We start from the raw sequence: 14583 nt of genomic DNA on the forward strand, positions 1-14583 counted from the left end.
TGTTGAACATTTTTTCATATATTTCTTGACCATTCTTATTTCTGCTTCTGTGAAGTGACTACTCAGTTTTTTGCCCATTTATTGATTGGGTTATTTGTTTTTTGGTGTTAAGTTTTTGTATTCTTTGTATATCCTGGAGATTAATGTTCTATTTGAGGTGCAGGTGGCAAAGATTTTCTCCCACTCTGTAGGCTCTCTGTTCATGTTCTTGATTGTTTCCTTTGTTGTGAAGAAGCTTTTTAGTTTGATACCATTCCATTTATTGATTCTTGATTTACTTCTTGTGCTTTAGGAGTCTTATTGAGTTAGTCTGTTCCTGAGTGGATCTGATGAAGTGTGGGCCTACTTTATCTTCTAGTATGCACAGGGTCTCTGGTATGATGCCAAAGTCCTTGATCCACTTCAAGTTGAGTTTTGTGCAGGGTGAGAGATAGGAGTTCAATTTCAATCTACTACGTATGGATTTCCGGTTTTCCCAGCACTATTTGTTGAAGAGGCTTTTTTCCAATGTATATTTATGGCATCTTTGTCTAGTATGAGATAACTGTATTTATGTGGGTATATCTCTATATCTTCTATTCTAATCCATTGATCTTCAATTCTACTTTTGTGCCAACTGTGCCATTTTTGTTACTATAGCTCTGTAGTATAATTTAAGATCTGGTATTGTGATGCCTCTTGCATTATTTTCCTCACTAAAAATTGCTTTGGCTATTCTGGGTCTCTTATTTTTCCAAATGAATTTCATGATTGCTTTTTCTATAAGGAATGACATTGGAATTTTAATGAGAATTGTATTAAATCTGTATGGCCATTTCAAAAATATTAATTCTGCTTATCCAAGTATATGGGAAGTCTTTCCATTTTCTAAGGTCTTCTTTAATTTCTTTCTTTAGTGCCCTGTAGTTTCATTGTAGAGGTCTTTTACCTCTTTTGTTAGATTGATTTCTAAGTATTTTATTTTTTTGAGACTATTGTGAATGGAATTGTTTTCTGATTTCTATTTTATCTGATTCATCATTGGTGTACAGGAACACAATTGACTTATGGGTGTGCATTTTATATCCTGCTACTGTGCTGAATATGTTTATTAGTTTAAGAATCTGGTGAACTGTTTTGAGTCTTATTTATAGAGAATCATGTCATTGGCAAATAGATATAGTTTGAGCTCTTCTTCCTATTCATATCCCTTTACTTTTTTTTTTCTGTCTAATTGCTCTGGCTAGGGTTTCAAGGACTATGTTGAATAGAAGGTGCTGGGAAAACTGGACAGGCATCCCTGTCTTGTTTCAATTTTTAGAAAAAATGCTTCTGATTTTTCTCCATTTAGATTGATGTTTGTCTTAGGTTTAGCATATATAACTTTTACAATGTTGAGGTATGTTCCTACTGTCCCTAGTTTTTCCAGTGTTTTGAACATAAATGGATGTTGTTTTTAGTCAAATGTTTTTTCTGCATCTATTGAGATAATCATATGATACTTGTCTTTAAGTCTGTTGATGTGATGAATTACATTTATTGATTTCTGTGTGTTGAACTGGGCTTGCATCTCTGGAATGAACCCCACTTGATTGTGATGTACTATCTTTTAAATAAGTTTTATATATTATTGCCAGAATTTTGTTAAGCCTTTTTGGCATCTTTGTTCATGTTGATCTGAAGTTTATTTTCTTTGATGTGTCTTTGTTTGATTTTAGTATCAGGGTGATACTAGCTTCATAGAATGAGTTTAGAAGGGTTTACTCCTTTTCAATTTCATGGAATAATTTGGGGAGAATTGGTGTTAGTTATTCTTTGAAGGTCTGATAGAACTTGGCTGAGATTCCATCTGGTTCTGGGCTTTATTTTGTTGGTAGGCTTTTGATGGCATCTTCAATTTCATTGCTTGAAGTTGATTCATTTAAATTTTTGATGTCTTTCTGGTTCAATTTGGGTAGGTCATATGTCTCTAGAAATTTATCAATGTCATCATGATTCTCTTTTATTGGAATAGAGATTTTCAAAAAAGTTTCTGATTATCATCTGCATTTCAGGAGTGTCCATTGTGATATTTTCTTTTTCATCATAAATTTCAGTGATTTGAGTTTTCTCTCTCTTTTCCTTGTTAGCTTGGCTAAGAGGTTATCAATTTTACTTGTTTTTCCCAAAGAACCAACTTTTTGTTTCGTGTATATTTTTGAATTTGTTTTGTTATTGTTGCTTCAATTTCATTGACTTTGGCTCTGATTTTAGTTATTTACTGTCTTCTATTGCTTTTAGTGTTGATTTGTTCTTCTTTTTCTGGAGCTTTGAGATGTAATGTTAAGTCATTTTTTGGATGAATTTCTATTCTTTTAATGAATGAATTTAATGCAATGAACTTTCTTCTTAGCACTGCCTTCATAGTGTTCCAGAAATTTTGATAAGTTGTGTCATGATTCTCATTTACCTATAACTATTCTTTTTATTTCCTCCCTAATTTCTTCTACTATCAATTTGTCATCCAATAGCATATTATTTAGTCTCCAGGTGTTAGAGTAGCTTCTATTTTTTTTTTGTTTTATCATTTGACTTCTAATTTTATTCCATTATTATCTGATGGAATGAAAAGTATTATCCCTATTTTTTTTTTTTTGTATTTTCTAAGAGTTGCTTTGTGGCCTAAGATATGGTCTATTTTAGAGAAGGATCTGTGTTCTGCCAAGAAGAAAGTGTATTCGGTCATTGATGAATAAAATATTCTATATATGTCTGTTAAGTCTAAATTATTAATTGTATTTTTTAGTTCTATAGCATCTTTGTTTAGTTTTTGTTTGGAGGATGTATCCAGTGATAAGAGAGGTGTGTTAAAGTCACCTAGTATTATTATGTTGTGGTCTATTTGATTCTTGAAATTGAGAAAGGTTTGTTTGATGTATGTAGGTGCTCCACTGTTTAGGACATAACTATTTATGATTGTTATGTCTTGTTGATGTATAATTCCCTTAAGGAGTATGAAATGACCTTCTTGGTCCCTTCTAATTAACTCTGGCTTGAATTACACCTTATCTTATATAATGTTAGAAACCCCTGCTTGTTCACAAGATCCATGTGAAAAGATATGTTTTTTTTTTTTTTTCATCCTTTTACCTTCAATCTGTAGATGTGTTTGCCTATAAGGTGAGTCTCTTGGAAACAGCATATTGTTGGATCTTGTTTTTTTAATCCAATCTGCCAGTCTATATCTTTTGATTGATGAGTTTAGGCCATTTAAATTCAATGTTATTATTGAGAAGTGATTTTTATTCCCTGTCATTTTGATTTATCTTGGGTTTTTAATTTGAATTAATTTATCCTTTGATTAACTATTCTTCTACTGTTGTTAATCCCTTTGCTGGTATTTTAAATTTTTTTTAGTTGTTGATATACCTTTATTTTATTTATTTATATGCAGTGCTGAGAATCAAACTCAGTGCCTCATACATGCCAGGCAAAAGTACACTACTGCCGAGCCACAGCTCTGGCCCCCTTTTCTGTTTTCCAGTTTTATTTTTCATTTCTTGTTCACAAAATATATTATTGAGTAGGGTTTGTGGGCTTTCTAGTTTTAAATTCTTTTAACTTCTGTTTATCATGGAAGGTTTTTATTTCATAGTCAATTCTGTAGGTTTTTTTTTTTTTTTTTGGTATGTGTGTATGGTGCTGGGGATTGAATCCAGAGCTTTGTGCATGCAAGGCAAGGACTCTACCAACTAAGCTATATCCCCAACCCGGTACTTAATTTTGCTGGGTATAGTATTTGTGGCTGGCCTCCATTCTCTTTCAGAGTTTGGTATTTATTATTCTAATACCTCCTAGCTTAGAGGGTCTAGGTTTAGAAATTGGCTGAGATCTGGTTTGGATTCCTTCTAAATGTTACCAGTTGCTTTTCTCTGGCAGCCTTTAAAATTCTGTCTTATTCTGTATGTTAAGTATATTTGTAATAATGTGCCTTGATGTGGCTCTGTTGTAATTTTGTATATTTGGGGTCCTGTAAGCCTCTTATCTTTGGTTTTCCATTTTGGGAAATTTTCTGATATTATTTCATTGAAAAGATTGCATATTCCTTTGGTTTATATCTCTGAGCCTTCATTTATCCTAATAAATTTTAAGTTTAGCCTTTTTGTGTTATACCATATTTGTTGGAACTTCTCTTCATGGTCTCTTAACATCTTTCTCCAGGGTCAACTTTATTTTCTAGATTATATACTTTGTCTTCATTGCCTGAAACTCTGTCTTCCAAATGGTCTAGTCTATTAGTGATGCTTTCAATTAAATTTTTAATTTGTTTTAGTGATTTCTTTATTTTGAGGATTTCTGATTCTTCTTCAAGATCTCTATCTCCTTGTTGAAATGTTCTTTGATTCTTGTTTTTCTCTCTGATTTTATTTCTTATGTCACCTTTTACTTTGTAGATCAGTTTGATCACAAACTTTCTGAATTTTATCTCTGACATTTTCTCCTCTATGGTGTCATTGGAGTCTACTGTTGAGGTATTCTGGGTTGTTTGTTTCCTTGCTTTTTCATGATTTTTGTGTCTGCATGTTTATCTAGATGGATCTGATGCTGTAGAGTTTATACCTTATGGGTTTAAAATGTCACTCTATGTTACTAGTACTTCACAGATCGGGGCAGGGGAGCCCAATGATAGCAACAATGGATGCAAATAATATATAGCAGTAGCCTAGATCCTTTTTTCTTATTTTCATACCAGTATAATTGGTACAATACATAGGGGCAGTGGGATCAGAAATTTCCATCAGTAAAAACAGTACATTATCATGTATTATGTGTGGCTTAAAATCAAATAATAAGTGTTGTGTATGCTTTCCACTGTATTAATTATTGATGTGACATTGGTGGTAGGTGTAGATGTTATACACTTCAATTAGTATTAAGAAGTATTAAGGATAGAGTTGAGTATGTGTGAAGAAGAAGAGATAGGAGGGTAGAAAAGTGTTTGCAATGTCAAAGGGTGAATAGGGCAGATGCAGTGGTAACTTAGGATATGTTTGTTAGTTTGAAAGGGGATGAAAAATAGAATATAAAGGAGGAGAAAGAGAATGGAATTTGGGTGTCAGGAATAGAGAAATGAGAGAGGAAAACAAGGGAGACAGAGCAGTGATAAAGATGATACAAAACAAAATCAAAGTAAGCTAATCATAAGCCCTAACCCTCAAAATACAGAGCATGGGAAAATAACACCTTGAAAAAACTCAAAATAACAACAACAACAAAAAGAATGAAAGAAAGGAAAATAAAAGAAAGAAGAAAAAAGAAAAATAAGGATAGAGAAACAAATATGAATATGTGTAGGAGTCCTTGAATCAGTCAGTAGTCATTTAAATAAAACAAGAATCCAATATGGAACCCCCAAATCAAAAAGCAAAACAGAAATGCTGTCACAACAAACAAGCCACAACAACACAAAGAGAATTTTTGTGAAGTGTCAATAAATTAAGGAGTCATATCCATTATGGTGGACAAAATAGTCAGTTTCTGTATGTGTTCACTGACTGTGCCCACCTGCTTTTCTTTTTACTTCTTCTTGAGGTGTGATCTAACCTTGCAAGGACGGGCCATGGATTGTGTCTCCTTCCTTTTATTGTGTTGCTGTGTTGAAGGTTTGAGTTTTAGACTTCCTAATTTACCTTCTTGGGAGATTTTCCTTCTTTGGGGGCAAGTTGAGGCCCAGTCACACAAGGGGCCCAGCTGTTTTATGCCAGGTGGATCGAGGCCAGGAACTGGGACCTGTGGGCTGGCTGCAAAGCTGAAAGCAGTGGGCCAAGTCAGGGGCCAGGGAGGGTTTGGGAAACTATGGAGTGGGGAGCCAAGGGCCCTGTTGGGTGCCAGACTGATACTGAACCTGGTGGGTCTCAGGGACTAGCTGGACTGGGGAGGGATTCAGGGACCAGGCTGGTGCTGGGACCTGGTGAGTGCTGGACCAGCTGGCTGGCTGAACCGAAAGCAAAATGTCCTCTTCCAGCTTCCCTCTTCTCTTCCAGCTTCCCACCCACGTAAATGGACCCATCAGTCCCCATGAACCTCAGGACTTGAGAAGTTGGGGAGAGCCCAGCTCTCTCCAGCCCCTCTAAACTGGTTTCCCTGGGTGAAATGCTCCCAGTTTCTGACTTTCCACAGGTTTGCTAGGCTCAAAGAGGCCCCCACAGACCTAGCTGCAAACTCACATATCTGTTTTTGTAGGTTCTACCACATGGAATTCCCAAGATGGCTCCTGAATCAGCTTTAAATGGAGGATTGATAAACTGTGGTGGAGAGTTTTTTTTCTTTTCTTTTTTTTAAATATCTGATTAATGAGTCAAACAGTCTCTGGTTTGGCTAGGGCAGACTGACGCTCCAGTCTCAGGACTTTTCACTCCTCTGAGCCTTGGGGAGATGTAATATTCTTGCTGTTTGAGTTCTGGGTAGCTAAGAGAAATGCTGTCTCATGCTAATATGCCACCTTGCCCCTCTGGTTTAAATGATTTTTTTTTTTTAAGAGAGAGAGAGAGAGAGAGAGAATTTTGATATTTAATTTTTAGTTTTTGGCGGACACAACATCTTTATTTATATGTGGTGCTGAGGATCGAACCCAGGCCGCACGAATGCCAGGCGAGCGCGCTACCACTTGAGCCACATCCCCAGCCCTTAAATGAATATTAACATCTAATTAAAGATTCAAGTAAAGGATGACTAATGTAATCTTATTTTACTCAGTTCTTTGGAATTAGTTGACACTTCCTTTGTGGCTCAGTACTGTGGTAAGTCTTGTGAATGCTAAAAGTGTATACTTGAAAAGATACTAATTTTCCAGATGTTAACAAGCAAGTCTTTCCTAGGACTCTAACTGTTGAACAGTTTGTTTTATGAATGAGAGAGGAGAGTTGGAAAACTCTTTTATGGGAAAGAGGGAGAAAACTGCTTGTAGTGGACAGAAACATGAATAACCCTCAATGATTTAACCCCTAGAAACCTTGAATATCATCTAACATGACAAAAGAATGAGTATTGTATTATATGGCAAAAGATGTGATTAAGAATCTTAAGAGGAGCTTATCCTAGACTATCCATATTTTAATGCAATCACTGCTATGTGCAATTATCTTTTACCCTACTTTGTCATTTGTCTTTTAAATTCATAAAATGTACTTTTTAGCCACTTAAAAATCCTTTCTTTGGTGGCTTCTGGATTTTGAGACTGAATTTTAAATGCTTTTGTACTCTAAGGAAACAAAGGACATTGTGTTTCTTTGAATATATATTTAAAAATATTTTTATTTGTAGATAGACACCTTTATTTTTATGTGGTGCTGAGGTTCAAACCCAGTGCCTCACCCATGCAAGGCAAGCTCTCCACCACTTGAGCTACAACCCCAGCCCTTCAATTATTTTTATGTTTTAATTTTTTTTTGCATTTAAATTCTTTGATCCTTGTAGAGTTTATCCTGGTAAATAATGTGAACCATGGTTCCAACTTCATCTTAATCTAGATGGCTGGGTAATTTCCCCAATAATATTCATTAAAGAATCTATTCTTGCCTCCAGGCTTATGATGTATTAAATGCTCAAAGAATACAGTTCTATTTCTGGTCTTTCTACACTGAGGCAGTACCAAAATATTTTAATTATTGTAGTCTTATGACATATTTTAATTGTTAGGGGGATATTTCTCCTTTATTGCTGTTGCTTTTCAATATTTTTTCTAGCTAGTTCTGTTTATTTTTCCATGTGAAGCTTAAAATCCACTTGCCTAAAAACAAATTTAAAGACCCTTTTCTTATTTTAATCAGGTAGCATTTTCATTCATAAATTAACATTTAGAGTATTTAAATATTTATGATGTTTTTTTCAGATGTTATATTACTAGAAATGTGTTGTATTATTCAGTCATTTATGTTTTTACTTCTGCCCTTTAGTCACATTATAAAGTTTTCCTCATACAGGTTTTATACATTTCTCATATTGGTGCAATGGTCCATTGGTATCTGTTCCAGAACCCCTGAAGATACCAAATTCCATGAATCCTCAAGTGCCTTATAGAAAATGGCATAGTATTTGCATATAACCTTTATACATCCTTCCATATACTTTAAATCGTGTTTAATTCCTTGTAACACTTAATACACTGTAAATGTTACATTAAGTCGTTGTTATACTATAATATTTAGAGGATAATGACATGAAAAAAAACTATGTATTTTCTGTACAGATGTAATTTTCCTTTTCAGATATTTTAAAATCTGCTATTGATTGAATTCCTGGACACAGAAGTCATGGATACAGAGGGCTGATTATATGTTCACATAAGTTTTCTATTTCTCATTAAGTTATTGCTCTTCTAAATGGGGTCTTTCATTTCCCTATATATTTTATTATGTAAATGTAAAGTACATTTTTAAAAAGAATGTATTCTATTGGGGAAAGATACTCAGCAATTTTTGCATATTTTACTTCCTCTTCTTTCATCTTCTTAAATAACCTCTACCACGTTTTACTGTGACTTTCTGGCTGTTCCCTGTTTTAACTTATCATTACTTAAAATTCTACAAAATATTTCCCCATAGGTATATAACTCCCTTTGACTTAACATTAAATTCAAATTTCAACTGACCATTTAAACTCTTCTTTCTTCTTTTTAGCCATTATTAAAACTCTCTTCAGAGACCTCAGGCCAAAATCATAATGATCCTATCAAACAGTAAAATATTTGAGTTATTAGAGGTTTTTGAAAAAATAGAACAATTTGAAAACAATTACATAAATCACTGATTATCTATTCTGTAAAGGGAAGCAGCAATATGATTCCAAGAAACCTTAATTCTACTTCCAATGCTCTCTTTTCTCTTGCAAACTGGTGCTCCTAAAAGTCCATTTCTTTTCTATTCCTCCCTCTCTCCATCCATCCCTCCTCCTTCTCATCCCTTCTTTCTCCCTCCCACCTCTCTCTCTCTCTCTCTCTCTCTCTCTCTCGCGCGCGCGCGCTAACCCTTCCTCCTCCCTCCCTTCTTTCTTTCCTTTCATATCCTATCCTCTGGGGTCTTACTATTTTGCCCAGACTGGTCTCGAGTTTCTGGGTTCAAGCAATGCCCCTATTTTAGCCTCTTGAGTACCTGGGTCTACAGGCATGTGCCACCATGCCCAGCAAAAGTCTCTTTCTTAAAAGAAAGAATAACAAGTGTGAAAAACTATTCACATCTGAATTAAGTTTTCTCTGAACTGGAAAGAGGAATTGGAAGAATATTAAAAAGAGAAATGTGATTATCTGCCTAAGCCATCTTGGATTAGAAAAAAATACTCATATCCTAGAACAATAATTCTCAAAATGTGGTTCTCACAACAGCAATGTCAGTAACACTTGAGATGTTCTTGAAAATTCCTTTGTTTCATAGCAGACATATAAAATTAGAAACTTGGGGTTTAGGCCTAGCACTTGTGTTTTAACAAGTACTCCAATTATTTTGATGGATAATAAATTTTGAGAACACTGCTCTAGATATTAATTTTCTTATACAGAGACAGCAGTCTATAATTTGAGATAATAGTTGTTCCATCATTCTTTCCAGATATTGGAGAGCAGGCTTGGAATCTTGACTGATTTTGCATTTTGTATTTGATTTGATATGTTGATAGAAATCTGAGCTCTACTTATGTAGTATGGTCCCCAGGTCATTCCTCAGCCAATACCAGTAAAGTCTTATTTAAAGTTATTTGTATATAATGACCTTTAAAGAAAATAAGTTACTTACCTGTTGTGAGAGCTGTTTGCTAGCTAATTCATAAAGGCTAGCTAGCTTTCCAGAGATTGATTTTGCAGATTTGAAACCAAATGAAAACAGCATTATTTCAATAATCATTTGATAGTGGGGCACTATCATAGCCACTGGGCGAAACAGAGATTTTAAATTATCTGGGAGTTCTACTCGACCTCCAAAGCTTAAAAGGAAAAGAAAACAACAATAAGCCCCCCATTTTTCAACAGTTCAAATAAGGGGCCACATAAAATATATAACCCCCATTCTATTGGCTTTCTATGTGTCCTCTATCTCAAGATTAGTTTATAAGATTTTTTTGTTGTTGTTTTCTTTTTTTTTGTACTTGGGATTGAACCCAGGGGCACTCAACCACTGAGCCACATCCCCAGCCCTTTTTTATATTTTATTTAGAGACAGGGTCTCACTGAGTTGCTTAGGGCCCCCACTAAATTGTTGAGGCTGGGTTTTGAACTTTTCAATCCTCCTGCCTCAGTGCCCCGCCCTCCCCCAGCTGCTGGGATTACAGGCATGCATCACTGCTAAGATGGTTTTTATCGTACTTTCCATCTCACAGAGCAGCCTGGCTTGTTATCTTTTCTTTCTGTGCCCCATTCCACAATTCATATCAGCTCCCTCTGATTTCCTGAACTAAGGTAGTATTCAGATATTTAATGAACCTGCCCAACCTGACTCCCTATAACCACCAGGGAGAGGTCAGAGGGCAGTAGAGAGTTATGATATATATACAATGCCAGACAACTCCATCTGTGGGTAAGATTTAAGAAGAGGATTTTGGTCTATGTTCACTCCCACCACATTCACTGATACTTACACAGGATTCAGGGTGATAAAGACTGCACAAGACATACTGATACGAATTTCTTTTCCACCCAGTACAAATCTATAAGACATTATAGTATTCATAACTAAAACTGTTTTCTCTAGGATGAAATATGTTAAAACTACAAATGAATTTGGGAACTTTCTTATGGATATGTTACATTTAAATCCAAATAGAACATACTGAAATGAACAATAGTAAAAGAGGAGAAGTAAGAGGCTCGTTTGAGCCAAACTGTGACCCTTTGCTAGGGATTCAGATATATTTGATCATGTCTGAAGAAGTCTGAGGAGCTTTGTGGGATCTAAGGCTGGAAGTTACTCATCTGAATGAATAGACTTACACAGGGAAAGGAACCCAATGAGACCCATAAAGAATGAAGAGCTGTGCCTGGATAACAGAGTGGGACTCAGCATAGAGTCCCTACTTCAGCATGGAACATAGCCCACCTCCCAAGTGTCCCCTCTCCTCATTTTAAAACTTTCGAGCCATTGTGAAATAAAACCCTTGGTATTTACGTCAATTTGGAACCAGTGGTAGAGACAATGGAGAGAAATCCTGTAGTGATTTTTTTATAAAAATTTTATTTTTTGACAGTTGATACTAAAGAGAGTGGTCAAAACCTGCAAAAAAGAATAATTGGGACAAACCTGGGGAAACTTTGGACAAAAATGGGGGAAACTTGGCAGAGGCTGAGATAGAGAGAAGATGAGATGTGGGATGCTATGACACCCGCCCCATCCCCCCCATAAACTTGTGAGGCCTGATAACACCAGCTTTAACAGTTTGAAGAAAATCCATGAGAATAAAACCACAAGTTAGTATCCATTAGCATGAGTTAGAAATGAAATAGAAATTTTAAGCCCACAAATCCATTTTTGTCTGTAAAGTAAATGGTGATTTCCTAATAAATATCTAAAGAGAAAATTTTTGCTTATATTACTAATCATTAGTAATTGATATATATATATCCAAATTGTTATTGCAGAGGTTTTCAATAAAAGCACCTTAATTCAGAGTAATGAGACAAGATGGGTGGGAGGCTTCAGGTATGTGACCAGTATGCCTTTCTAAAAAGGATGTAGAATTAAAGAAATAAATATTTATAACTTTTGTTTGGTTTCTTTAAATGACATATATCCCAAGATAAAAAAGCAATAAGAGAACTTAAGATTGAAAAACAAAGTAACTAGGATATATTTCCATCAGAGTCCTGGTAGCTCCAGAGACTGTTTCAGAGCAAGAGTTTGGATACCTCTAAGTTGGCCTGCAAATTAGAGTTATATATATTTTCACGTTATTTGCCGAACAAAGGAAACATGCCAGGTACATGCCATTCCTTTTGATATGTGTTTTAAAGCAACTAACCAACTAACCAAATACCCAAACACTTACTGGACAAAAAACAAACAAACAAACAAACAAAAAACCCCCCAAAAAACCACTTAACGTTAAAGAAACAATACAAGTATATCAATTTCCATTCAAAATATATATCTTATTTTCCATCCAATAACACATACCTGACAGAACAGCTGTCTTTTGCAGCCTTAATTGTTTGTATCTGTGAGGCAATGACGGAGACAACTTCCATATCAATTCTATTGAATTCATCGAAACAACACCAAACACCTGACTGAACTAGTCCAAAAAAGAATTTTTCCACTATCTTTAAAAAGAAAAAGAAAAAGATTGATTACAGAAATTATTATGATGAAGAATTTTACTGGGGTATTAAGTTGCATACGTTCTTCCCATCTTGCTTAAACCAATCAAATATCTTTCATATTTCCTCCCCACAGGCATTTTTGTGGTTGCTTAGATTTCAGATAAGCAACTACTTTACCTGTTTGTAAAAAGCTAAGCCTGAAGTAGCAAATTCTGAGGCTCACAGGGACCTGGCAGACAGGACATAGATGATGACTTCAGACTCCTCCCATTTGGCTCAACGAGCTGCACCCTTGCATAAAGAATCTTTAGGACAACATTCAGTATATGGTCAAAACTGCCTGACAGTAGGTGTCTCCTTTTCTAGAGCCGGCACAGACTCCTTAAGAGTTAGTGAATTGGGGCTGGGGATGTGGCTCAAGCGGTAACGCGCTCTCCTGGCATTCGCGGGTCGCTGGGTTCCATCCTCAGCACCACATAAAAGTAAAATAAAGATGTTGTGTCCACTAAAAAATAAATATTAAAAAAATAATCTCTCTCTCTCTCTTTAAAAAAAAAAAAGAGTTAGTGAATTGTTTTATGTGTGCTGCTGGTAGATAACACAGATGAATAAACCAGGTCTAGTATGAAACAAGAGGTAGATTCTGCGTTAGATTGGAGCCAGCCTCATGAAAGCTCACAGCAGGTGCTACTGGGCTTTGCCTGTTGTCAGGGGGCAGGACAGGGTTGGCCAGATGCTATGCTACAGTGTCCTGTGAGAGGCTAAAAGTCCTGAAACAAAATAGCAAAGCAAACAAAAACACTTTCAGGCAAAACTGAACAAATTCATGGGCTGAATACAGGATGCAAGATGCCTAAGATTTGCCAGGTATGTATAAAGGGAAGAAAAAGGGATTAAGAAAAGGCAAGAGAGAACCTCAGACCAGGAAGGAGACAAAAATTGGTTCCTCTCATGGGTAGCAGGAAATCCAATCTTGCCTTTATTCAAAATTTTGATATTTTGTTCATCATGGTTTTTTTTGGAGGGTGGGGGGCAATAATTAGCATGAAAAACAAGCTGCAGGGCTGGGAATATAGCTCCATGGTAGAGTGCTCAAGGACCTGGGTTCAATCCCCAGCACCGAAAATAAAAATAACCCCATCTTCCCTCTTTTAGCAGTGTTTGGAAACTGAGTTAAATTTGCAACAGACACAGAAGTATATTAAAATTTAATAACAAATACTTCAGGATCTTATTAGAGATGTCCTAGATAATTTGCAACCAAAACAAAGTAAGACAAACATAAACTTGCAATTATCATATATAAGTTCTAATTTTTTGTATTAATCATAATTACCTTATTGATCTTAATAATTAACTTTTGAATAAATAAATGTATAGGTAGGGCCTTAACAAATTAGCTTTCTTAATTGTTTTATATCTTCATGCCCTACCTATACATTTATATAAAATTTTGTTTAAAAAGAATCCCAATGTAAGGGAGCTGTGGCTCAGTGGCAGAGTGCTTGCCTTGCACACTGGGTTTAATCCTCAGTACCACATAAAAATGAATAAACAAAATAAAGATATTGTGTCCCGGGCTGGGATTGTGGCTCAGTGGTAGAGGGCTCGCCTAGCACATGGAAGGCCCTGGGTTTGATCCTCAGCACCACATAAAAATAAATAAATGAAGATATTGTGTCCAACTAAAAAATAAATATTTTAAAAAAAGATATTGTGTCCCTGAATAACCAAAAAATATTGAAACAAATAGAATCCCACTGTCAAAAAAATTTAAAAACCACTGTTTTAAGGAATTCAATTGAACTTAAAGCAAAGTGTATAATATTTTGTATCTATTACATCTAGATTTGTATTCTAATAGTTTAAAAGAATTAATGATATTTATAGTTCTATTAATACCTATATATCTATAAGATAAATATTTTTCTTGTTTTTTCATTTCTTAACAAATTGTTTTATGTGTAAAATATTTTTTTCCTGAGTATATATGTTTAAGCTTTACCTTATAATCCAAATCTTCAGAACAACTGCAGACTACACAATATTTACCTAGGGCCTGGAAAACAAAAATATTATTTTAATATATTTCTTAAAATATGACAAAAATACTAATATTAAAAATGATAGAGTAACCAAATGTCTTTATTAAATTTTTGAGAAGATATTTGCAATATGAAAAGATGAATTAGATACCAAATTTAGCAATTCAAAAAACTCAAAATAGTACAAACATATACATACTGTTACATATAGTTGATTAATTCATGTATCATTGTCATGTTTTTACATAAATATACAAATAAAATGCTAGTGTCACAAAC

General features: G+C 34.9%; 1 protein-coding gene across 1 annotated transcript in view; it reads right to left on the reverse strand.

Moving 5' to 3' along the window:
• The window catches only part of Dnah14 (dynein axonemal heavy chain 14), a 376581-nt gene that overhangs the window by 210481 nt on the left and 151517 nt on the right, over positions 1–14583 (reverse strand). Inside the window, 5 exon segments of the mRNA XM_071619724.1 lie at positions 8609–8685; positions 9744–9930; positions 10582–10650; positions 12114–12259; positions 14265–14318. Coding sequence (XP_071475825.1) covers positions 8609–8685; positions 9744–9930; positions 10582–10650; positions 12114–12259; positions 14265–14318 — 533 coding nt within the window.

Source organism: Marmota flaviventris, chromosome 12, assembly GCF_047511675.1.
Source record: "Marmota flaviventris isolate mMarFla1 chromosome 12, mMarFla1.hap1, whole genome shotgun sequence".
NCBI lineage: Eukaryota > Metazoa > Chordata > Mammalia > Rodentia > Sciuridae > Marmota > Marmota flaviventris.